The sequence below is a fragment of the Chrysochloris asiatica genome, unplaced genomic scaffold (genome assembly GCF_000296735.1).
Source record: "Chrysochloris asiatica unplaced genomic scaffold, ChrAsi1.0 scaffold00001, whole genome shotgun sequence".
Lineage (NCBI taxonomy): Eukaryota > Metazoa > Chordata > Mammalia > Afrosoricida > Chrysochloridae > Chrysochloris > Chrysochloris asiatica.
In genome coordinates, this window is record NW_006408519.1 from 58,711,482 (window position 1) to 58,735,482 (window position 24,001).

A 24,001-nucleotide genomic window follows, 5' to 3' on the forward strand; every position below is an offset into this window, starting at 1 on the left:
TTCTGAGGCTGTAAATCTTTACGGGAGCAGAAAGCCTCATCTTTCTCCCACGGAACACCTGGTAGTTTCAAACTGGTGACTGTGAGGTTAGCAGCCCAACACGTAACCACTACACTACCTGAGCTCCATACAACACACAGGACTATTGCATCAGATGACAAAATGGAGAATAATTATATAAAAATGAGTGAGAATTATTGCCTAACCAATTGGCCATATATTTTCAGGGATACAATCCAGTCTGTATCACTGATGAAATAAATTTTTGAGTTGTAAAAGCATACATTTAAGACTGAGGAAGTTCTACCTGAAGGAAACTCATTTAACTTTCTTTAGTATAGCTTTTTCTAGCCATTTGGCCATGGAACAAGGGATTTGAGGGTGTTGTTTTAAGTTGTGGAAATGACTTGGCAGGTTCAGGTTGAGTTAGATGGGAAGTGAGGCTGGAATAAACATCAAGAAAATGCCAGTCACTGTGAGAGAAAGAATGTGACTTAGAAAAAGGTAGAAGTCTGGTGAGAGAGAGAGAGAGCTTCAGTAAAGGTGGAGCCACCTTACATCCAAGTTGTTTTTGCTACAGGTGACGAAAATAGAGTGGAGGTGAAGGTTGTGCAGTGAGTAGGTTAAGTCTGAATGTTGAAATGTTCACGTCTTCTAGGTGAGCTGCAAAAGGAAAATGTGAGGTAGAGTAGATTGTTGGAAGTAATTAGATTTTGGAAAGGATCATGGGAACAATTGTGGTATTACAGATGCCAGGTGACTCTTAAAATCTGAATTCAGTTGAACAGTGATTGAAGACTGACCAAGAGCAAAGAAAGCAGTTGGCTACATGGAGGCCAGGACTATTTTCAATTTCAAAGTTTTATTTATTTAGCTACTGAAAATATTCTCTACTATTTCTTAAATGAAGATCAAAGACTGCAGCCTTCATTTATAGATCGGCTCTCAAGGAAAAGAAAGCCACAATTCTCACAACTACAATAACACTAACAATCATGTTCATAGGAAGCAGCAGTCAGGAAATCAAAGGACATGCTGTGTTAGGTAAATCTACTTCAAAAAACCTCTTAAAATTGTTGAAGAGCAAAGATGTTACTTTGAGGACTAAGGTGTGCCTGATTCAAGCCATAGTGTTTTAATTGCCTCATATGCATGTGAAAGTTGGACAGTGAATAAGAAAGACCATAGAAGAATCAATGCATTTGAATTATGGTGTTGGTGAAGAATATTGGAAGTGCCATAGACTCCCAGAAGAACAAAGAAATCTGTCTTAGAAGAAGTACAGCAAGAATGTTCCTTTGAAGTGAGGATGGTGACACTTCATCTGTCATACTTTAGACATGTTGTCAGGAGAGACCAATCCTAGAGAAGGACATCATACTTGGATACGTGGAGGGTCAGTCAAAATAAAAGAAGTCCTTCAAGATGTAATGACACAGTGACAACAACAGTGGGCTCAAACTCATAGAAACCCTATGTCCAACAGAAAACAAAGCAATTATGAGGATGGCACAGAACTGGGCGTTGTTTTATTCTGTTGTACATAGGCTTTCTGTGAGTCATAATTGACTCTAAGGCACCTAACAACAAAAACAACAACAGTTTAATAAATAGGTGTTCCTGGGTGGTCCATATGGTTACTGTGCCTAGCTGTTAACCAAAAGATTGGAGGCTTGAGTCTACCCAGGGTCTTAGGATCTAGTTCCAGCAAAACAACAACAACAACAAAAACAGCCATTAAAAACACTGTTCTCCTCTGACACATCTGAGATTGCCGTGAGTCAGAATCAGCTGTATACATTTCTTAAATATGTACATTTATTTATATTTTATAATGTTACAACTATATTGTATATTATATACTTATGTATGTTCTTGCAACATCATCAGTTTGAGCCCACCAGGTGCTCCGTGGGAGAAAAATCAGGTTCTCTGCTCTTGTAAATATTTACAGCCTTGGAAACCCAATACAGAGTTGCTATGAGTCGAAATTGACTCTGCGGTACATTACCATGATTCTTTCACGTCATCTGTATTTTTCAAAGGTCCCTGGGTGGTACAAATGCTTTGTACTCCCAATATAGTATAAGCACTGGACGGCTAACCACAGGGTCAGCAGTTAAACCCACCGGCTGCTGCTCAGGAGAAAGATAAGGCTGTTTGCTTCTGTAAAGACTTACAACCTCAGAAACCCTATGTAGTATTGCTGTGAGTCAGAATCAATTCGATGGCAGTGCGTTTGGGTTTGGGTACCAACTTAAAGGTTGGCAGTAGTGCTGCACAAAGAGTACACGACTCAGGAAACTCTATGGAGTAGTTTCTGTAACACATGGGGTTGCTGTGAGTTGGATGGACTTGGCAGCAACAGATTTTGGGTTAGGGTATGTATTTCAAGCCATATTATCAAGCAGGTTTTGATGTTGCTAAGTATGTTGTTGTTAAGTGCTGTCGAGTTGGTACCAACTCATAGATACCCTGTATAGGGTTTCCTAGAAGCGTCGGGTGAGCTTGAACTGCCAACCTTGTGGTCCAGTACATTAACCCACAGCGCCACACCAGGACTCCTAACAACAACATGGTGGTAGTGGTTATGTGCCGTGGAGTTAGTCCCGACTCATAGTGACCCTGTACAGGGTTTCCGAGGCTGTAAATCTTTATGGGAGCAGAAAGCCTCAGCTGGTGGTTTCGAACTGCAGACCGTGAGATTAGCAGTCCAATTCATAACCACTATGCTACCAGAGCTCCTTTGTTAAGTATGTTGTTGTTGTTATGTGCCATCGAGTCGGTTCCGACCCATAGCAACCCTGTATAGGGTTTCCGAGGGTGTAAATCTTTACGGGAGTAGAAAGCCTCATCTTTCTCCCGCGGAGCAGCTGGTAGTTTCGAACCGCTGACCTTAAGGTTCGCAGCCCGATTCGTAACCACTACGCTACCAGAGCTCCTTTGTTAAGTATAGCAACTTGTAAAAGAATCAATAATGTGTATAAGGCTTTTTGAGAGCCCTAGAGCACTAGTGTGGAATTGTAGGATAAACACTGGACTGATAACCACAAGGTTGGTGTTACAAATCCACCTGCAGCTCCTTGGAAACCCTATACAGGGTCGCTATTGTTCAGAGCTAACTCAGCAACACTTAACAAAACAAGAGCACTACAGTATTTTACTTAGCTTCATTCTGTCCATCATTTTGAGTGTTTGTTCAGCAGTTTACTCTCTGCTGCAGTGGTTACCCCTCTGAATATTATCTCTCTGGTAGCATAGTGGTTATGAATCGGGCTGTGAACCTTAAGGTCAGCAGTTCAAAACTACCAGCTGTTCCACAGGAGAAAGATGAGGCTTTCTGCTCCCGTAAAGATTTACAGCCTCAGAAACCCTGTACAGGTTTCTGTAGAGGTGCTCTAGTTTTTAGCTATGTTGTATGAGTAAACTTATAGTCGGAGAACTTTATGAGAGCAATGACTGTGTTGGTCTTGTGTTCTTAGCTGGTATATGCTTGTCAAGTAGGTGGTGATGGTGGTGTTGAGTGAGTCAGTGCTGACAACTCATAGTCACCATTTACAGGGTTTCCAAGGAATGGCTGCTGGGTTTAAACTGTCGACCTTGTGATTAGCAGTCTATTGCTTATTTATTGAGTGAGTGAACTGTAGTTTTCCATGTGTTGGAATGATTTTTCTTTTCTTTTTTTTAAATTTTTTATTGTGAATTATGTGATAGCTTACATGGGAGAACATTAGTTTTACATTCATTCTATTGCATATTGTTTCATTGCCATGGTTACAATCCCTTCCATGTATCATCCGCCAACCAAAGGGTATACACTACAAGCCTGCCCCCCCGGTTGTCAGCACACAGCCCCTCGAGCCCTCTCTGGATCTAAAGTCCCCAGCTGCTCCATCTCTCAATGTCATCGTCTCTGCCTGCATCTCTGGCGTCACTGCTTCTCTGGGTAGGATCCCGCTCTTCGCTCTTCTCCATTCATGGTCCCAGAGACCTCCACTCCTAGACTGAAAAGTTAATCACTCCCCTCCTTGCTATAAAACGTCTACCTGTACATTTCCAATTCTCACAAGCAGCCCTGATAACAATTATTCACTATTGTATCACAAGACACCTATCCGCATTTCATTTCATCAGCCCTGCCTAGACAGATTGGATACTACTTGGTGGAGATTCTAGCTTCCTCCACGCCCTCTGGATCTAGGTTTCCTCTTGAAAACTTGTAAGCCAGTCACTTCTTGCCTTTGTAGCCCCCCCCCCCCCCCATTTTGGGTAGCTAATGTCCAAGTTGCCCATCCCTGTCTACTCTGTGTGTGGAGGGGGGTGGGTGGTGGGAATGATTCTTGCTGTAAAGATTTGTTCCCTCTTTTGAGCTACTGCTTCCATAGGTGTAGGTCAAGTTCATCAAATTGTATCAGATTACTCCTTTTTTTTTTCCTCTTCTATCTTATTCTGGTTGAGCTCTGATCATCCAGTCATTGAAGCCAGGTCAAGTGGGTATTATCTGCCCGTATGGGGGTTCTTGTGCATATGCCCTCTCTACTTATCATCTGGATGCTTCACTCTCCACTCTAGTCCTCTGTGGCTATGTTACTGACTCTGGGCCCAAGAGTTCCCAGGTCTTGCCACACTGCTGGCCAACCAGGTCTTCACTCGGGTTCACAGGAGTCTATTGAACATTGTAGGGCTTAGCTCGCCGTGTCATTGCTGTTTTCCCCTCACTTCCACTTATCGGTAATGAGTGTGGTCACCAATCAGAGCGTATATTCTCATTGAGTCTTAGTCTTGGAAGGGGGTTTCACTGAGGGGACCCGGCCACTTGCCTTGATGTTTCCTGGGCAAGCAACTTGCTTGTTATTGTAGTAACAGTCGGTCTGCCTATGTTGTTTTGTATTTTCCATGGTGGTCTTTCTTTCAAGAAGTATCTTCTGTTCTTCTAGCCACTCCAGGCTGGTCTGCTCGTCCTTTCAAGTGGGAATTTCCCACTTCAGAAGATCTGGATTCGGTTCAGGCTTCCACCTATATAGTCTTAGGTAATGCAGAGACTCCGCAGGAAGCCTCCTCCACTGGGCACGTTGTAGCTCCATTTTAGGTATTCCAACCAGTTATAGGCAGAAGACGGACTTACAAGCTTTTTATGGTGATGTTTCTGGCTATTCCTTTCTCTCCCCCTCCCGTGTCTATTTTATAATGTAATGCAAGGAAAACCAAGATTCAAAAAACAGCCAAGCATCCTAACATTATTCCCCCCTTTTCCCCAGGAATGAGTTTTCTTAATGGTTCATTTTCACAAGATTTTCCTTTGCCATTCAATTAACAATTAACTACTGAAACATACTGTGACACTAATAAAAGATGTGATGCTTTTTTCTTAAAGTTTTTTTAAAATTTTCTTTTGCTATAATGATTAATCTCTTACTTAGGTAAAGTAATTCTGAGGCTATTGTATATGGATATAGCATTGCTAAAGTCACATATTTTTACTGGTTTTAATTTTTTTCTGTATGTGTGAATGTCATTAAGATTTTTCTGTGAAAGGATGGAATATATATTCAAAGATGAATATCTGTGCCAACTCAACTTACTGACTTGTGACGATGATTTGATAAAGTCCTTTCAACAGAACAGAGGAGAGTCTGTGTGCAAGAACATTTTAGTACATGGTGAAGAAGCATTTAAAATAGTGGTGGGTGGGTGTTGGGCATTTTAGGAAATGATGTGGAGACAATTAGCAATTTTTTTAGTATAAAATTATTGTGATGCAAATATATCTAAGAAAACATTTTCCATTTCCACATTGTTGTATGGATTGTTCAGTCACATGATTCTCTTTATTATGCTGCATAACCATCAACACTATTTGCTTCCAGATTATTTCCATTCCCCTTACAAGAAACTGAGTGCCCCCTAGGTGGTGATTGATATTGGCTGTTCATTTGAAGGAATAAAATAATTAGATCCCTGATGATGAACTCTTCAATCATTGTTTACAGTTTAAAGAAATACAAAAAAACTGTAAACAAGCTAAATAGATTATATACAGCATGCTGTGTCAAACCACATCAGAATATGGTTTCTTTATCTTAATGGATTCCCTCCAGCAACTGCCTCAGTTTTCAGGATTGATTATGGCATTAGATGATCCAGATAAATGAGGTTGCTCTCCCTGAATGACCTATCCTGTATCCTGGTATTGGTGTGGCTCTGTGGGTTAATGCGTCAGACTGCAAAGCTGTCTGAATTGCAGGGTCGGCGATTCAAGCTCACCAGCTGCTCCTCAGAAACCCTATACAAGGTTGCTATGGGTTGGAATCGACGCAACGGTACTTCAAAACAACAACAACAATCCTGGTATTGAAGAAGGACACATCAGGCAAATCCTAGCTTTGCTTTTGAAATGCCACCATACAGACATTGCCTCTAACAGGGATGACAAATAAGTCACTAAATGCCAGTGAAACTAGGGCAGTGGAGTACTAGAAAATCTAGGGAATAAAACAGTTATTCTGTTACCGTATGTAGTTATATTCTCACCTATGTCTGTTCTATTGATTAGTTTTTTGTGAATTTACCAGAAGGCCTAAACCGCATTATGTTGTTGTTGTTAACCGCCATGGAGTCAATTGCAACTCATAGCAACCCTATAGAGGGTTTGCGAGAAGCAGTTGGTGAGCAGTTTAACCGACTTGCAGTCCAGCACATTAACTAACTCACAGTGGTAATCAGGACTACATTATAAGTCATACTTTGTACTCTTTTTATTATTGCTAAAAGGTGAATATTACACCTTGCATTTATATTATTTCTAAAAGAAAATGATTTTCTGTTGTCTTTCGTAAAACAATTTTAGCAAATAATCAGTATACAACAGGATATATTACATGTTCAGGTATCCTTTGTAGGAAACTATGTTTAGGTACCATCTAGTCAGTTCCAACTCATAGTGACCCTATGCACAGCAAAATGAAATACTACCTGCTCCTGCATCATCCTTACAATCATTGGTATGTTTGAGCCAATTGCTGCTGCTACTGTGCCAATCCATCTTGTTGGGGACCTTTTCCTTTTTCATTAACCCTCTACTTTACCAAGCATGATATCCTTCTCCAGGGATTGGTCGCTCCTGATAATATGTCTGAAGTATGAGAGATGATGTCTCGCCATCCTGATTTCTAAGGAACATTCTGGCTGTACTTCTCCCAACACAGATTTATTTGTTCTTCTAGCAGTCCATTGTACTTTCAATATTCTTCTTCAACACCATAACTCAAATGCATTAATTCTTCCATCTGTTACTTTTTCATTGTTCAACTTTTATGTACATAAGAAGCTACTGAAACCACCATGGTTTGGGTCAGGTACACCTTAATCCTCATAATGACAACTTTGTCCTTAAACAATTTAAGGAGGTCTTGTGCAGCAGGTTTGTCTAATATTATATGCCGTTTGCTTTTTTGACTCCTGTTTCCATGAGTGTGGATAGTGGATTCAAGCAAAATTAAGTCTCAGACGACTTCAATCTTTTCATGATACTATTTATTGTTCCATTTATGTTTTTCTTTTGTTTACAATGAGGTGCAAACCACACTGAAGATTGTGGTCTTTGATCTTCATCAATTAAGTATTTTGAATTTTCTTCCTTCTCAGCAAGCAAGGTTGTATCATCTGCATATCTCAGGTTGTTAATGAATCTTCCTTCCTATCTTGATGCCATATTCTTCATATTATTTCCCGATCCTCCAATTATTTTCACAGCATTGAGTGTATAAGTATGGTAAAAGACTACAACATTGTCACACACCATTCCTGATTTTAAACCATTCAGTGTCCTCTAGTTCTGTTTGAATCACTGACTCTTGGTCTGTGCACAAGTTCCTTATGAATACAACTAAGTGTTCTGAAGTATCCATTCTTCGGAATGTTATCCATAGCTTGTCATGATCCACATAGTTAAAAGCCTTTGCATAGTCAAAAAAGTAAAAGTAAACATTTTTCTGGTAATTTCTGCACTGAGTCAAGATCCAGCGGACATCCAGCCCTCTTTATACTTTTTCATCTGAATCCAGCTTGAACTTCTGGCAGTTCCCTGTCAGTGTTCTCTTGCAGCTGTTTTTAATTTATCTAACCTGGTGTGGCACTGTGGGTTAATGTGTCAGAATGCAAAGCTGTTTGAATTGCAAGGTCGGCGGTTCAAGCTCACCAGCTGCTTCTCGGAAACCCTATACAGGGTTTCTATGGGTTGGTACCAACTCAACGGCACTTAACAACAACATATATATACATACATATAAAGGTTTAATTGAGTGGAAACTGTAGCTACCTTTCTTTTCCTTACTTAATACATTGTACTTGTGAGGGTCAGAATATCTGAATTTTCTAGTCCAATCTTGAGTATTATACGTATAATATATTGAGACATTTATATATTATATGCTGTTTACATAGTAACTAATTTCCTTATCCTTAAAGCATTATGCTTTTTTATTGACCTGGATCATCTTGAGAAGCTACCTAACCAATCACCAAAATGGTGTGTCTTAATACGTTGGAGATAAGAAAACATATTATTTATCTTATAATAAATTGTGATTTTAATGGTCAGTAATTTAGAGACGGTCTTTGAATTAAGGGAATATGGCAAACTGATTTGATTAAAATAGCTAGAAGACATCTAGATATTTTCAACAATATCAGTTTGGTTGGCTTTGAATCATGAACCTTTCATACTTAGCATGGCCTTTGGTCACTGATTAACTCATACAGTCTTGCACACATTTTAATTGATAATTGTGATCATTCAAAATGAACAAGGCAAGTTTTTACAAGAAGTCCTGATGTGGTGCTGTGGGTTAATGTGCTGGACTGCAAAGTTGGCTTAAACTGCAAGGTCAGCAGTTCAAGTTCACCGTCCACTCCTTGGAAACCCTATACAGGGTCGCTATGGGTCGGAACTGACTCAGCAGCACTTACCAACAACTATACTGTAATGAATTGTCTAGGAAACTAAGAACATAAAATTTGAGATTTCCCAATTTGAGCTGTAGAAAAGGCTTTATTATATTCTTTTTCTGTTTTAGAAAATGGACGTACCCAACTTGGAGAATTGTTACCATGCAAGATTTGTGGAAGAACATTCTTTCCAGTAGCATTGGTGAGTAAACGGATTCTGTATTTTATTAATGTTGGGATTTGGCAACTCAATGAATGCTAAATACTGCAGGACCACATGCAAGGGAAGACCCAATTTTTAATTATTTGAGGAGCTCCTGGGTATTATTCTCTGCTCCAGAAATTCCATCCATTGTGTTTATTCTAGATTTTTTGTTTTGCTTTGGAGTGTGATTGGATTTTAAAACACTTTTATTAAAATGTTAAAAATGCTTCAGGGAAAATTAAAGGGAATAGATGAGACAAAAATGTTCAGCTGTTGGTCATTGTTGAAGCTGAGTGATGAGTAAATGGGATTTTTATATCCTTTTTCTCAATTCTTTTGTATACATGAAAAATACCCCTCCATTTTTAAAAAATTTTAAATTGAAGATAGAATATATTATGCATTGTATAGCTAGTTTTGGCTATTGAAATAAGTGTAAGTAAAGTACTTTTAACGGATCTTAATTGAAGAAACAATAAATAGGGCATAATAAAGAATAATACCTTTTTACTGTATACATTTTATTTTATCAAGCTTATTAACATTTTTATACAGAACAAAGACTATTTGAATATGAGTCTGCTGATTAGATATCTGCTATGTATTCTTACTACTTTTACTACTACAGTTTGTTTCTTTTTTAAAAAAAGTGAGAAAATAATGATCTCTGAACATCCTTATCACTGCTGATTCTATTAAAAGAATGGTAGCTTTTAAAAAATCCTTTTAAATATGGCTTCTCTGCATATAATTGATTTTGTTTTCTTATCAGTTTATTATCGTTCAGAATATTTTAAGGATATAGCTAACTTTTCACACAAAAAAAATACTTTTTTTGTCTGTATGTATTTATTTAATATTTAATTACATGATGGAGTCACTGTAGTTAACAGCTTGTATAATCAAGCTTGAAGCACATACCACTGACTTGACATATGCCAGTCAACTGATGGGAGCAGATGTGCATGAGCCTGCTAGAAAATAGCCTATTAGCCCCACTTTTCTTTTCTTTTAATAGTTAAGAGATTGTATTACAATAATTCTAATTAAACTCCTGTTTGTTAACATGAAAAATGAAAACAGGTATACTCATTATGTATTAAAAGCAGTAAGAGATTCCATGACACCAAAAATAACTGCTTCTGAGTTTTGGTTCTTTTTTGCCCTAAGATAAAAGTTTAACAGTTATAGTTTCTTCAGTGTTTATTAAAATACCAAAAGAAATAGTGCATTTAGTGCACTGATTTCATCTGTAGCCATGTTTTATACAGGTTATGGCGAATGTTACTCATCCAAAAATTTACATGGATGTCAGTTAAGAAAGCTTCCATTGTAATGCCCTTAAATTAAGTAGTTAATTAATGAATTAATTAATCATTTGGCAGCTGTATTGAACACAAAACATAAAACCCCGATGGGAGTGGATAGCCTTAGGAAGGAAGTACACTGGGTAAATAACCTGCTCTGGATACCTCAAGAAAAATCCTAGATTGAGCTCCAAAGAGAGGAATGATTAAGTGTAGGGGGAGGACACAAATCTCACTTTTGTCTACTTTGTTATGACACCTTTATTTTTGGTGTACATTTTATGTAATGACTGCTGCTATATTAACTTCTGTAATCCTGGCTCTTCATAACCCTAAAACTAATGAATTCCTTTCCATTGTGTCCTGTCTCTAGCATCCGTGACTAGGTTTATCTTGACATAGAGCAGTCAAATAGCTCTGAAATGCTTATATTATTTTGTGAGCGATATAAAATGCATTACATATAATACATTAAACCATTTAAATTTAGTTAAGATGAGATAGAAATGAATTTCTATGTCATGAAATATGACAAGCTTATTATTCAAATTACCTGCATGATTTGTAAACTTGAGTTGCTAGAATCCCAAATTTCTCTGCCACAGTATGAGGGGGCCTCAGACAGTTCCCGTTAAAATACAATTAAAACACAACGGAACTTTTTGAGGCCCCCTTGTATAGGTTCTAAAGATTTTCATTTCAGGCTCAGAAAGTACTGTTTGGAGAAGGAAACTGAGAACAGTGGACATCAACACAGAAACAATAAAATCTTCAGAGGAAATGTGCAACTATATTTGAACTGGGGCAAATAGAGTCTTAGAGGGTTGTGGTAAAGTGCCAAGGTATTTGAGTAAAACTAGCTCATTCTCTTGTGGAAATTATTATTTTTTTAGGTATATTGAAACATAATAAAAGTTTTTTTTTTCCTCCTAAAGTTAGGGACTGAAAAGAGAAGGAGCAAAGTGTTACACATCAACTTGGGCAGTATGTCTATTATGTGCATACCCACTTTTCATACCGAACAGAATCTGGTGCATAGTAGTCCTTTAGAAAATATTGTTGAATAAGTTGTACATTGCATTTGTTACATAAACTGTTCATATAATTTACTATTTATCTGTTATTTTCCCTCTTAAGTTCTATAGTTTTCCTTTCCATATAAAAGAAAATGATACCTTGTATTTCTTCATCTTAACAGAAAAAGCATGGACCCATTTGCCAGAAAACTGCCACTAAAAAAAGGAAGACTTTTGATTCAAGCAGACAAAGAGCTGAAGGAACTGACATTCCAACAGTAAAACCCCTTAAGCCTAGGGTAATTACGTACTCTTTTAAAATCAGTATGAATCTTGCTACTGTATACACAGGAAAATGGCCTTGTATTTGGTGTCATACTACGTTTGAAGAATATACAAAGTTGTTCTATTTCATATTTTAAGTTTAGAAATGGACTCAAGCATGTTTATTTTAAACTTCTGCAAGGAAAGCTAGACTATTGTCTCAAACTCCAGAAATGACAGTAAGGTATTTGTAGCAATGTACAGTCAGCTGCTTAGCTCTAAGCAGGAAATAATTAAAACAACTCTTCATGTGTTCTTTGTAAGTTGTTGTTAATCATTTCAGATATACCTTAAGTATAATTTTTGAACGTTTACTGCCTCTCAGCATAGTCATCTATTATGACCTGTGGTCATTCACTTATGTTTTATGAATCTCTCTGGTAATCCTACCTACACTAATCCTCAAAACCAGGTGGTGGTGGTGGTGGTGGCGGTGGTTGTGTGCCTTTTAGTTGGTGCAACTCATTAATAGGATGTCCAAGGCTGTAAATCTTTACGGGAACAGAAAGCTTCATCTTTCTTCCATGAAACAACTGGTAGATTCAAAGTGCTGACCTTGTGGTTAGCAGCCCAATTTGTATTTCTTTCCTTGATCACCACTGATTTTGTATGTAGTCTTATATATGCAGGCACTTCAAAAAGTTCACGGAAAAATGGAGTTAGAAGGTAATGAAATTTTTCCACAAACTTTGTTGTCTATATTTTGGTGAAACAGCAGATTTGGAGACTCTTGTATTAGTTTTAAGAATTTTCTCATACTTTTGAGTGTACCATTGGTTTATAAATTTTTTAAATCAATTTTTTATATATGTTATTGTTATGATTACCTCTAATTTTTAAATGTTTTCAAAAACTTTTATATAATCAATTTTCATTTGAAAAGAGCTCTATGAGCTTTAAGTTAAAAATCTGTTAGGAAGTTAATTTATAATTGAAGTGAAAAAATATTTTGTTTTTGGAGAAGATTTACATATCAAATTAGGTTCTCGTTGAACAATTTCTGTACATACTATTCAGTGACATTGAGTACACTTTTCACAATGTGTGTCAGAATCTTATTTTTTCATACTGGTTGTTCTATTTCCACCTATACTTCCTCCATAGGCTGGGAGCCCATTGCTCTGATTCGTGCTCTGGTTCTTGGTTCTGCTGCTGCTACTCCTCTGCCACTCTTCCGGTGTCACCACTGTGTGTCCCAGGTTGAGGAGTTTCAGTGTTCAGGGATCTTGGAGTCCAAGAGATACACGCTACTCCTGACTCTTCTTTGATGATAGTGAAAGCCACTTCCTGCTTTTAAGACAGTTCATTCTATACCCATGCTACATTTTCAACTTTTTCCAATTATGTTGGCTGTGTGCTGTGGAGTTGGTTCCGACTCATAGCGACCCTGAACAGGGTTTCCAAGGCTGTAAATCTTTACAGGAGCAGAAAGCCTCATCTTTCTCCCGCGCAACAGCTGGTAGTTTCGAACTGCTGACCTTAAGGTTCGTAGCCTGATTCATAACCACTATGCTACCAGAGCTCCCTCTGTTAATATCCACAGCTGAATCATGTCTTCCCATCAATATCTTCTACTTTCTCTTAACCAGACCAAGCAGGGCAGAAATGTCATTTGGTGGGAGTTAAGTCTATATTAAGTTGTTGTTTGGTGCTGTTGAGTTGGTTCTGACTTAAAGTGACCCTATGCACAGCTGAATGAAACCCAGCCCGACATTTCTGCGCCATCCTCACAACTGTTACACCTGAGCTCATTGCTGCTGCCATGGTTCCAGTCCGTTACATTGGGGCTCTTCCTCTATTTTGTTGACCCTCCACTTTACCAAGCATGATGTCCTTCTCCATAACATGTCTGAAGTATGAGAGATGAACTCTCGCCATCCTGACTTCTAAGGAGCATTCTGGCTATGTTTCTCCCAAAACAGATTTGTTTATTGTTCTGGCAGTCCGTGGTACTTTTAATTTTCCTCTTGGTGTGGCATTTCAGGGTAAGCACTGGACTGAGAACCACAGGTCAGCGGTTCAACCCCACCAGCTGCTGCTGGAAACACTATACAGGGTTGCTATTAGTCGGAGTGTACTCGACGGCCCTTAACAACAACAACCAACATCATAACTCAAATGCATTAGTTCTTCAACGATCTTCTATAGAAGAGACAATGGATAATTCACTACAACACAGTATGGTTACTTATTATTGTCTATTTTATAATAGTGAGATCAAACATTTATCCTTTTCTGATTGACTTATTTCACTTAGCATTACGTCCTCCGGTTTCATCCATATTATAATGTGTTTTGAGAACTCATGATTATTATTTATGGTTGACGGCACTTAACAACAACAACAACAACAACAATATAATTGAATTTTTAAACGTACATCTGCTTTGAAATTTAAAAAGAATAAATAGATAATTTAGAATGGAGCTTCAAAGTTTTCATAGAAAAGTTCCATTATCTTTTCATCCATTTTTCCATGAACTGTTTAAGCCCCCTCATATGTCATTGAAAATCTTGACCCATATTGCATTTGGAGCTTTATATAATATTATTTTATTTTCTTACTTTATATTTGTTGAATGGCTTTCTGAATTTTTCTTCTTATAAGGGAAGGAATAGGAGAAATTAATGGACATAATAAGCTAATTTTAGATATGTTGTAATGCAAGTTCAAAGTGAACTCCATTTGTACTTAAAATTTTAAAGATGTTTCCATTTAGTACCTGTGGCTCCATAAGATATGCATTTAACTGTGAATCACATGCCGGCAGGTGGTTTGAGCCTATCAGCTGTTCAGTGGGAGAAAGATGAGGCTTTCTGCTCTCGCAAATATTTAAAGCCTCAGAAACCCTATTAAGGGTCGCTATGAGTCAGAACCAGCTCAAAGACACTTAACAACAACAGCATAGATAGTGTAATCCTTTTGTAAAGAAATTGAATTGGTATTCACAGATATCATAGCACAATAGATGTTAATTTTCTTTATTGATGCCAGTATTTTTGCAAAAAAGTTTTACCAGTTGCTCAGTTATCCATTTAATCTAGCTATTATCAGCTTGTTTTCTTTGTTGTAATCAGAGCAAAGACCATTCTGTGATACACTTCCCTTAATAGCACCTGTGATGTCAAATAAACCAACTAAAAAATACTTCACGTAGTTTTAGAGAGTAACATCAATGAAGTGGTTGAAGTTTAGCACCTGATTAAACAAACTTTTGAAACAAATTCTATTTTCAGTGGCAGTAACTTCTAAGAAAAGCATTTCTGTATGAAAGAATTAATCTTATTGATAAATCATTTGATAATTGAAAAATCAAATGTACATCTTTGGTTTTTATCTGTGAATGTTTAAGGGTAAAGTACATGAACCAATTTTGAAGTTTTTTCTTAGTAACCTGCAAAATAATATGATAGTATTAGCTGTAATTATCTTAGGTAGAACACTAATCAAACCCCAGAGGCAGTATGGCATGGCAAGTTATGAAAGCTGACTCAAGAGTCAGTTGCTTAGATTTAACCCTGGCTCTGATGCTTATTATGTTGTGCTGAAAAAAATACTTATATCTATTTGTGTTTTTGTTTTATGTGTAAAATGGAGTTACAGTATCTGTCCCATGAGATTATTGTGAAGATTACATTAGATTATTCATAGAACTCATTAAATCAGTACCTGGCACATGATGTTCTCTCTCTGTCTCTCTCACACACACTCTATATCTCTTACACACACGCACGCATACACACACACACAAATTATCTGCCTTATTTCTTAAATTGTATACTTAAAAAACTCATTTGAAAAATATTTGAAGTAAGAATTGCTTGCTTTCAGTATCTTGTAACTCAAGTGTGGTTCATAGAGAATCAACACCAGTGCTACTTGTGAACTTGTTAGAAATGCAGAATCTCAGGTCTTTCACAGTTTTACTAAATTAGAGTCTCCAGTTTAACAAGATCTCTTGGTGATTTGATACACACATTAAACTTTGAGAAGCAATGTTTATGAAATTAAAACATAGTTTTCAATATCCTTACTTGTCTCAGTGAAATCCTACAAAATTGCAAGCAGAATGGGAAAAAAACAGGTATGACTCACATTTTGGAAGAACTAATAGCATGCAGAAGCCATTCAAAATATGTGTAAGACCCTCCCCAAACAGTTGAGACATGGGGGAAGCTATGCAGGAGAGGTGCAGGAAGTCTATGGGGGACCTAGGATGGCAAGTTCCCAGAATGCCAGCAAAAAAGCACTGTATAGGTGTAAGGGGTTTTATCCGTAATTAAGACAGTTGTTTTGTGCCGTGGAGTCAATTCCAACTCATAGTGACCCTGTACAGGGTTTCCGAGGCCGTAAATCTTTACGGGAGCAGAAAGCTTCATCTTTCTCCTGCGGAACAGCTAGTAGTTTCGAATTGCTGACCCTGCGGTTCGCAGCCTGATTCGTAACCACTATGCTACCAGAGCTCCTTAATGAAGACAGTTACAGGAGAGTAAGTCAAAGTGTATTGCTATTAGGGCTCTACTTCATACACAGGTTTATTCCAAAGCCTATTTATACATGTCTCTGTGATCCTTGAATGACTATAGACAAGTTTTCTCAGTAATACAATTTTGTAGTGTCATTAGGGTGGTGGTTGTTGTTACAAGTGCCATCAAGTCGGTTCCGACCCATAGTGACCCTGTACAGGGTTTCCAAGGAGCAGCTGGTGAACTTGAACTACCAACCTTGCAATTCAAATGACTTTGCAATCTGATGCATTAACTCACAGCGCCACACCAGGACTCCGTCATTAGGGTACTTCCCCAGAAAAGGTCCAATTAAAACAGTGGCTTCCAAGGAGATCTGCTGGGCCATTTAAATTCATGGCAGAGCTGTCAGCCACAAAGTTTTGGTGACTGTCTTTTGGGGTTCCAAAGTAATAAAGTTGATAGATTTCCTTGACGGACACAGGACAATTTGGGGGCTTTATTGCCTTGTGGGATAAAGTAGTGGACTGCAAGGTTTGTTTGAACCAGAAGTCAGTGGTTCAAACTCACCAGGCACTCCTTGGAAACCCTATACAGGGTCCCTGTGAGTCGGAACCGACTCGAAAGCCTTTAACAACAATTATGAAGAGGTCTTACGAAAATTGACAATGCATTGGTGAGAAAAAGAGTAAGAATTTTTTTTCCATCACAACCATGTCCGTGCTCTATCTTTGAGATTAGAAAGGCCTGTCCTGTGAGAACTTCATAGGGAAACCTTACCTCCATCCATTCCACAATCCGAATATTACCCCTCCAGACTTCTTTTTCTTCTCAAAAGTCAAAGAAGACTCAGATTTACAAGCATCAAAGTTATGTTAACCTTAAAAATATAACACATTCATAATTTGATATCTATTTACCTGTATATATTCAGCTATGGAAAAGAATGTGGGAGTTAGACAAATGAAGCTTCTCTCACCTCTACGTTTCTGGAAGGTACATTGTCTGACATAAAGGAGGGAATCAAGCAAAAAATCTAGAAATAGATTTCAAGACTCACCAAGAGAAAGCATTATTTTAGAGGCAGGAAAGATTAGAACCCACGTAATGCGGTTCAAGCTCACCAGTTGCTCCTTGGAAACCCTATATAGGGTCACTATGGGTCGGAATCGACTCGATGGCAATTGACAACAACAACAAATCTGAAAAAAAAAAAAAAAAGGAGCTCTGGTAGTGTAGTGATTACAAGTTGGGCTGCCAACTGCAAGGTCAGCATTTGAAACTACCATCGGTTCTGTGGGAGAAAGATGAGGCATTCTGCTCCTGTAAAGATTTACAGCCTCAGAAACCCTGTGCAGGGTACTCACTATGGGTCGGAACCGACTCCACGGTGCTTAACAACAGCAAAATCTGAAAATAGTTACTGCTAATAAGAAATGAAATGAACTATTAAAAAAAAAAAGTCAAAGAACATTTAAAAGGAGCACTATTTAAGTCCCTTCAGGATGCTAAATTTCCTGTATTCTCCTCCTTTACTAAGTTCTCAAACCCAGTTTCCAATTAAACCCTTTTTAGATAGTTGCTGCTCTAATTTTTCTGTCACTTATTGCTGAAATGCTTTAGTTGGTGTCCATTATTGCTAATGCCATTTATAATGAAGCAGTAATTTATTACAGTAAAATAACTCCTTTCGCGATAAAAAGGAAGAAAAGATCCCGTTTATCATAAAAGCACACAAAATACCTAGGAATAAACCTTACAATAAAGATGCAAGATTTCTACAGTGTACTTTTAAAAAATACTGAGCCACATCAAAGACCACTTTTTCAGATGGAAATATCTATCACCTTTTCATAGATAAGTAGACTCAGCATCAGAAAGATTTTAATTTCTTTAAGTTACTTATGAATGTAATACTTATTTTTTCCAGCTTAAACATAGTTTTTATTTAGCTAGTAGACTGATTCTAAAGTTTATATGGAAAAATGTACAGTGAAGACTAACCATAAGAAGATTGAAAAGAAGCAGAATAAAGACTGCCCTATCAGGTATTAAAATATATTATAAAACCTTGATAGTTAAATTTTTTTTTTTTTTTTTTCCCTTGGCTGTGAGTCATATCTTGCTAAGTAGTGGTTTACTTTGTGAGTTATTTTTTTTTTTTTTTTTTGAGGCCAGGGTAGTCAGAACAGTGGAATAGAATACTCGGAAATAGACCCCAATAGAAAAAGGAATTCAGTATACGATAAAGGTACTAGATCAAATCAATGGAATAAAAATTCAATGAATGATGCTAGAACACTGCTATAGAGCCATATTAAAAATTAAAAAGTAAAACAATATTTTAAATTTTTAAAAAGGGAAAAGCATGCAAATTCTAGAAGGAAACATAGAGAATTCCATTTATCTTGGTGTGAAATAGGGAATGCCTAACAGTGATTACAGATTCAGAGATCATAAAAGAAAAGATTAATAAATTACATTACATTTTAGAAAAAAATTTGTGTATCAGAAGACCCATAAACAAGGTCAAAAGACAGACAAAAAGAGGTGAGTACAGGGACTGATTTCTCTAAACAGTTAGTTGAAGTCAATACAAAATAAGACCAGTAACCCCCCCCCGCCCCCAAAAAGGTTGCCTAGGAATATACACAGTTAACAGAAAATGACTTACAAATAGCTTTTAGAACTGAGAAGATGCTTCAAGACACTCATTATAAGAGAAAAGTCAAAACCACAGAAACCTTTTTAATCTCTCCAATCTGTGAAAAACTCAAAAGTTTACATAATCTGTTGGGGAGATTAGAAAAGAGAAGTACACACTAAGTGGGATCATAACATTAATGTAACACTTAAGACAGCTTAGCAGTATGTATCACTTGAATTGCTTGATTTCACAATCAATACACATGGAAATTGCAGTCAAGAAATCAAAAGACATGTTGCATTAGCCAAATCTGCTGTAATAGATATCTCTAAGGAGTTCATGAGCAAAGAACAGTTTGAGGATTTAAGTGCACCTGATCCAAGCCATAGTGCTTTCACTCACCTCATGTGCATGTGATAGTGGGACAGTGAATAAGCAAGGCTGTAGAGTAATTAATGCTTTTGAATTAAGTTTATTAGTGAAAAATGTTGAACATACCTTGGATTGGCAGAAGAACAAACAAATCTGACTTGGAAAAGTACAGACAGAATGCTCCTTAGAAGCCAGGATGGTGAGATTTGCCTTTATTCTTTGGGCATGTTGACAGGAGGAAACAGTCCATGGAGAAAGAAATCATGCTTGAGAAAAATGGATGGTCAGTGAAAAGGAGGTAGACTCCCAGCAAGATGGCAGCGACAGTGGTTTCAAAATAGCACAACTTTGTGGATGGCCCAGGACTGGGAAGTGTTTCACTGTGTTGTGCACAGGATCTCTATAAATCTGAACCAGATAAATGACACTAGACAACAACAACATCACAGTTACAAAGGATCCCTAGTGGCACAGTGATGAAGCATTCAGCTACTAACTACAAAGTTGGCGGATTAAACCCAGTGTGCTTCTGTAAAGATTTACAATCTTAGAAATCCTGTGATGCAGCTCTCTTCTGCTCTATAGGATTGCTGTGAATCAGAATCAACTCAGCCAATGACACCAGGTTTGACTTTAGGTTATCACGTTTAAAAATGCATGTGCTCTTTAAAATGATGTGGCTATTAGAAGGAGGAGGAAGGAGCTTTCTGCTGACATGGAAAATTCTCCAAGAAGTATAGAGTGAATAATTCAAGATGTGTGCTACCTTTTATTAAACTAAAGGCCAAAAATGAATACATATTATTTTGTTTGTATTTGCTTGATACACAATAAAACTAATAAAATGGTTATCTTGAGAAAGTTTCACCATATTATTTTTAGAGTTAAAAAAATAATATTATGTTTTTGATGAAGGTTTACACAGCAGTTAAGGTTTCCATTCAACCGTTTCTACACAGACAGTTCAGTGGCTTTGGTTGTATTCTCCACAGTGCATCCACATTCTCATTTTCCCATCCTGGTTGCTCTGTATCCATTAGCCAGGTTTTCCTGCCTCCTTACTTTCTCATCTTTGTTTTAAAGTGATTGTTGACTGTTTAGTCTTTTAGAGATGATTATTTAATTTGCACAGTGCTTATGGGTGTTACTCATTATTTTATGCACCAGTTTGATGTTTACCTAAAAGGTAACTGCAGACTAGTTGCAGTCCTAGGTTTGTAGTGTATCTCAGGGCAGTTTTCTTGGAGAGTCATTGGGTCTCCAGTAGCCAGTAGGTCTGTTTTTTTGTTGTTTAGGAATTTGAATGTGTTCTCTTCCAATTTTTATCCCATCATATCAGGCTCTATTTATTGTGGTATAAAACCTTAAAAATTGGTTGTCGTGTTCTTTCTCATTGAGTTATTTGCACTCTAGAATTGGGATATACTCTTGAATTGAAAAAACAGTGATCAGTTTGCTTTATTTAGTCTGTGGTAGTATTTCTCTTTCTTTTATTTCATTTCATTCAGCAGCAAGTGAACACCAACCTACTTGCCACAGGCACTGTGCTAAGGATACCAACAGTGAACAAAATAGATATGAACTCTGTTCTGACTTTGGACAAATATATCAAACATATTCTATAATGTGTATTAATTTCTTTTTTTTTCCCTCACAGGAGGAGGTGGGAGGTGGGAAAGAAATGATATATAATCGTATTTCATCACTTTGCCACACTCAGTAAAGTGACTAGTACCAAGCAGTGAAAGAAAACATTGGCTTTTGAAAAAAAAAAAAAGTCAATATCATCTAGTCACTGACTGTTTTTTTTTAATCAGTAGTAAACATTGAAAGAACATTTTTTAGTGTCTGCTTTTATATGTAGTATCTATTCATAAGAAGGTATCCTGACTTCTCTTCCAAAACTATATTTTGTATATTTTTATTGCTTTTACGTATGCATATTTGCAGAAATTATTAAATGAAAATGACATGATTTGAAATTTGGATTATTATTAGTCTGCATTCAATAAATCGGTTGGGAAAAATAAAGTGGTGACGTGAAAGGAATTTTCTGTAAACTTTAAAAAGTATTGTTGATGAGTTCTGTCGAGTTGGTTCTGACTCATAGCGACCCTGTATAGGGTTTCTGAGGAGTGGTTGGTGAGTTTGAAGTACCAACCTTGCAGTTCAAACCAACATGGTTGTCCAGTGCCTATCCTATAACACGACACACATATTAAAATAGTGTTGCTTATGGGAGGGTTCCAGTAACTATAGAATGCATCCATGCTCATCTGTAAATAGAGGCCCAGTAACAGATTCCATATAACTCTCACTAGGCTCAGCTGCTAACTGAAAGGTCCGTAGTTTGGACCCACCAGCTGCTGGTGTGACAGTCTGCTTCTGTGAAGATTACAACCTTGATAACCCTATAGAGCTTCTGTGAGTTGGAATCAACTAGATGGCATCATGTTGATATAGCCAACAACAAAAAGATAACATGGAAAATCTTGATCTCATTGACTTGATAAGTAACTAAAATGATAACAGTGTAGTAAGTGATTTGTGCTTATGTTGATTTAGAAATCAAAAACCATTTCGATGCTTAGAAAGTTTCATTTTAAAAAATAAAAGAAGGGGGGACTCCTGATTAATGAACATTTAAAAATTAACTAGGTCAAGTTTTCTTTCCATTTATTTTTAAAAAATTATTTATTTTATTTTATTTGTGTATATAGCCAGAACCACCAAAGAAACCATCTAATTGGAGAAGAAAGCATGAAGAATTTATTGCCACCATAAGAGCAGCAAAAGGACTCGATCAAGTACTTAAAGAGGGTGGCAAACTTCCACCTCCACCTCCACCGTCATATGATCCCGGTATATGAAATGCTGACAGAAATGCTCATGTGGAGAGAAAATATTGATAGAATTCTTATAAAGTTCAAATTATTAAACTATTATTTGTATAATGGAACTTAATGAAGCATAATCTTTAAATGCTTTGGTTTAATAGTGACAGTCCAGGCCTCTAGCTTTATAAAGGCACCCCAGCATAGAACATAGAAATGTATTATGTTTTTATCAAAATAATTTGATTAAGTTATTTAAAGATTGTAATGTAGTTTTTTAAAATTATTATGATGACTATTAAATATTACTATTCCCAGAAATATTTTAATTAGCGTTGCTGTTGTTAACTGCTGTTGAGACGATTCCGACCCATAGCGAACCTGTATAGGGTTTCCAAGGAGCAGCTGGTGAGCTTGAACCACCGACCTTGCAGTTCAAAGGGCTTTGCAGTCTGATGCATTAGCCCCACTGCGCCACAGCAGGACTCCATGCTAATTATACTCACTGTGAATTGAAAGGTAGATTAAGTAGATACAGTTTCCTGCCCCTTTGGTGCACCTTGGTGACTTCTCATGTGGACAGGAAAAGAATCATAATCTATTTTGCTTGTCAAGTGTTAAATTCATGTGGTAAAACTACCATATAGACTAATGTATTTAAAGTATTCCTTAAATTCAGGTGTTATTATATTTCTTTCTTTGAGTCAGTAAAATTTACTTAGTTCTTGTTCCCCAAAGCAAAGCAAAATGTTGGCAACCATGTGTAAGATACTAGAATACTGAATGACTTAAAATAGTACATTTGACCTTCACCATTGGTTGTTGGATCAGACTAAAGATGTAAAAAGTTAACACATATTAAAATTATATTAGGAGTCTAGATTGTGGTTTATTTTCTAACAGAATATTCTTTAAAGTATATTTACATATATGTGTGTGTGTGTGTAATCATTTTTGAAATGTTATTCTAGAGTAGAGGTCAGCAAACTGTTTCTGAAAAAACACCAAAATAAATAAATAGTTAGACTTCATAGGCCATAAAGCAGCTTACTCAACTCTGCCATGATTGTCCAAAATCAGCTGTAAACAATATGTAAATAATTGGGCATAGATGTATTCTAGTAAAACTTTATTTACAGAGCAACTAGATGTGTTTATAGTTTGCTTATACTTAACTGTTCTGTAGTATTGGTATTAACTTTAATTCTGGGAGTGTTTCTAGATAGTGTCTTTTAATTCTTCTTTAACTTCCTGCCTGATGTTGAGTTCTTCCTCTGCTTTGGAGGTATTTGAATATTCCAGCTACTTTGCATAGCTGCTTTTCTCATGTCTACATAGTGTCAGGGATTGAATACCAATTTTTCAGAATGCTTTGGTCAATTTCTTGGGAGTAGATTCCAAATCTACTCTTCTAGTAAGAGAGACAAACTTCTGAGCTTTGGTTAAATATAAACTGTAAAGGGAAAATTCTGTATCAAAAAATGTACACTGCTGAATTTTAATATTATTCTAGTCTCACTGTCTCAGTGTTTCTTGTATCTCATTTAGTTATAAACTTTTAAAATGCTACAAAATTTAATCAGATAATTTGATGCTTTAATTTTAAAAGATAATTATTTATAGTATACTTTGTATATCATATCTATCAGGAATATTTTATCTTAGAAGCATTTGCTGTTTCTTGAATTTTAATTGTGTTAATGAGGTATATTTTTTTTTATCACTTCTGAGCTCTGGTAGTGTAGTGGTTACGAATCGGGCTGCAAACCACAAGGTCAGCAGTTCGAAACTACCAGCTGCTCCGTGGGAGAAAGATGAGGCTGTCTGCTCCCATAAAGATTTACAACCTCAGAAACCCTGTACAGGGACGCTATGAGTCGTTG

The 24,001-nt window shown here is 36.9% G+C and overlaps 1 protein-coding gene across 1 annotated transcript in view; it reads left to right on the forward strand.

Moving 5' to 3' along the window:
• ZC2HC1A (zinc finger, C2HC-type containing 1A) overlaps positions 1-24,001 on the forward strand; it is a 61,402-nt gene that overhangs the window by 5,557 nt on the left and 31,844 nt on the right. The window contains exons 2-4 of the mRNA XM_006830892.1: positions 9,075-9,148; positions 11,657-11,773; positions 22,005-22,146. Coding sequence (XP_006830955.1) covers positions 9,075-9,148; positions 11,657-11,773; positions 22,005-22,146 — 333 coding nt within the window. The remainder of the gene's footprint in view (positions 1-9,074; positions 9,149-11,656; positions 11,774-22,004; positions 22,147-24,001) is intronic.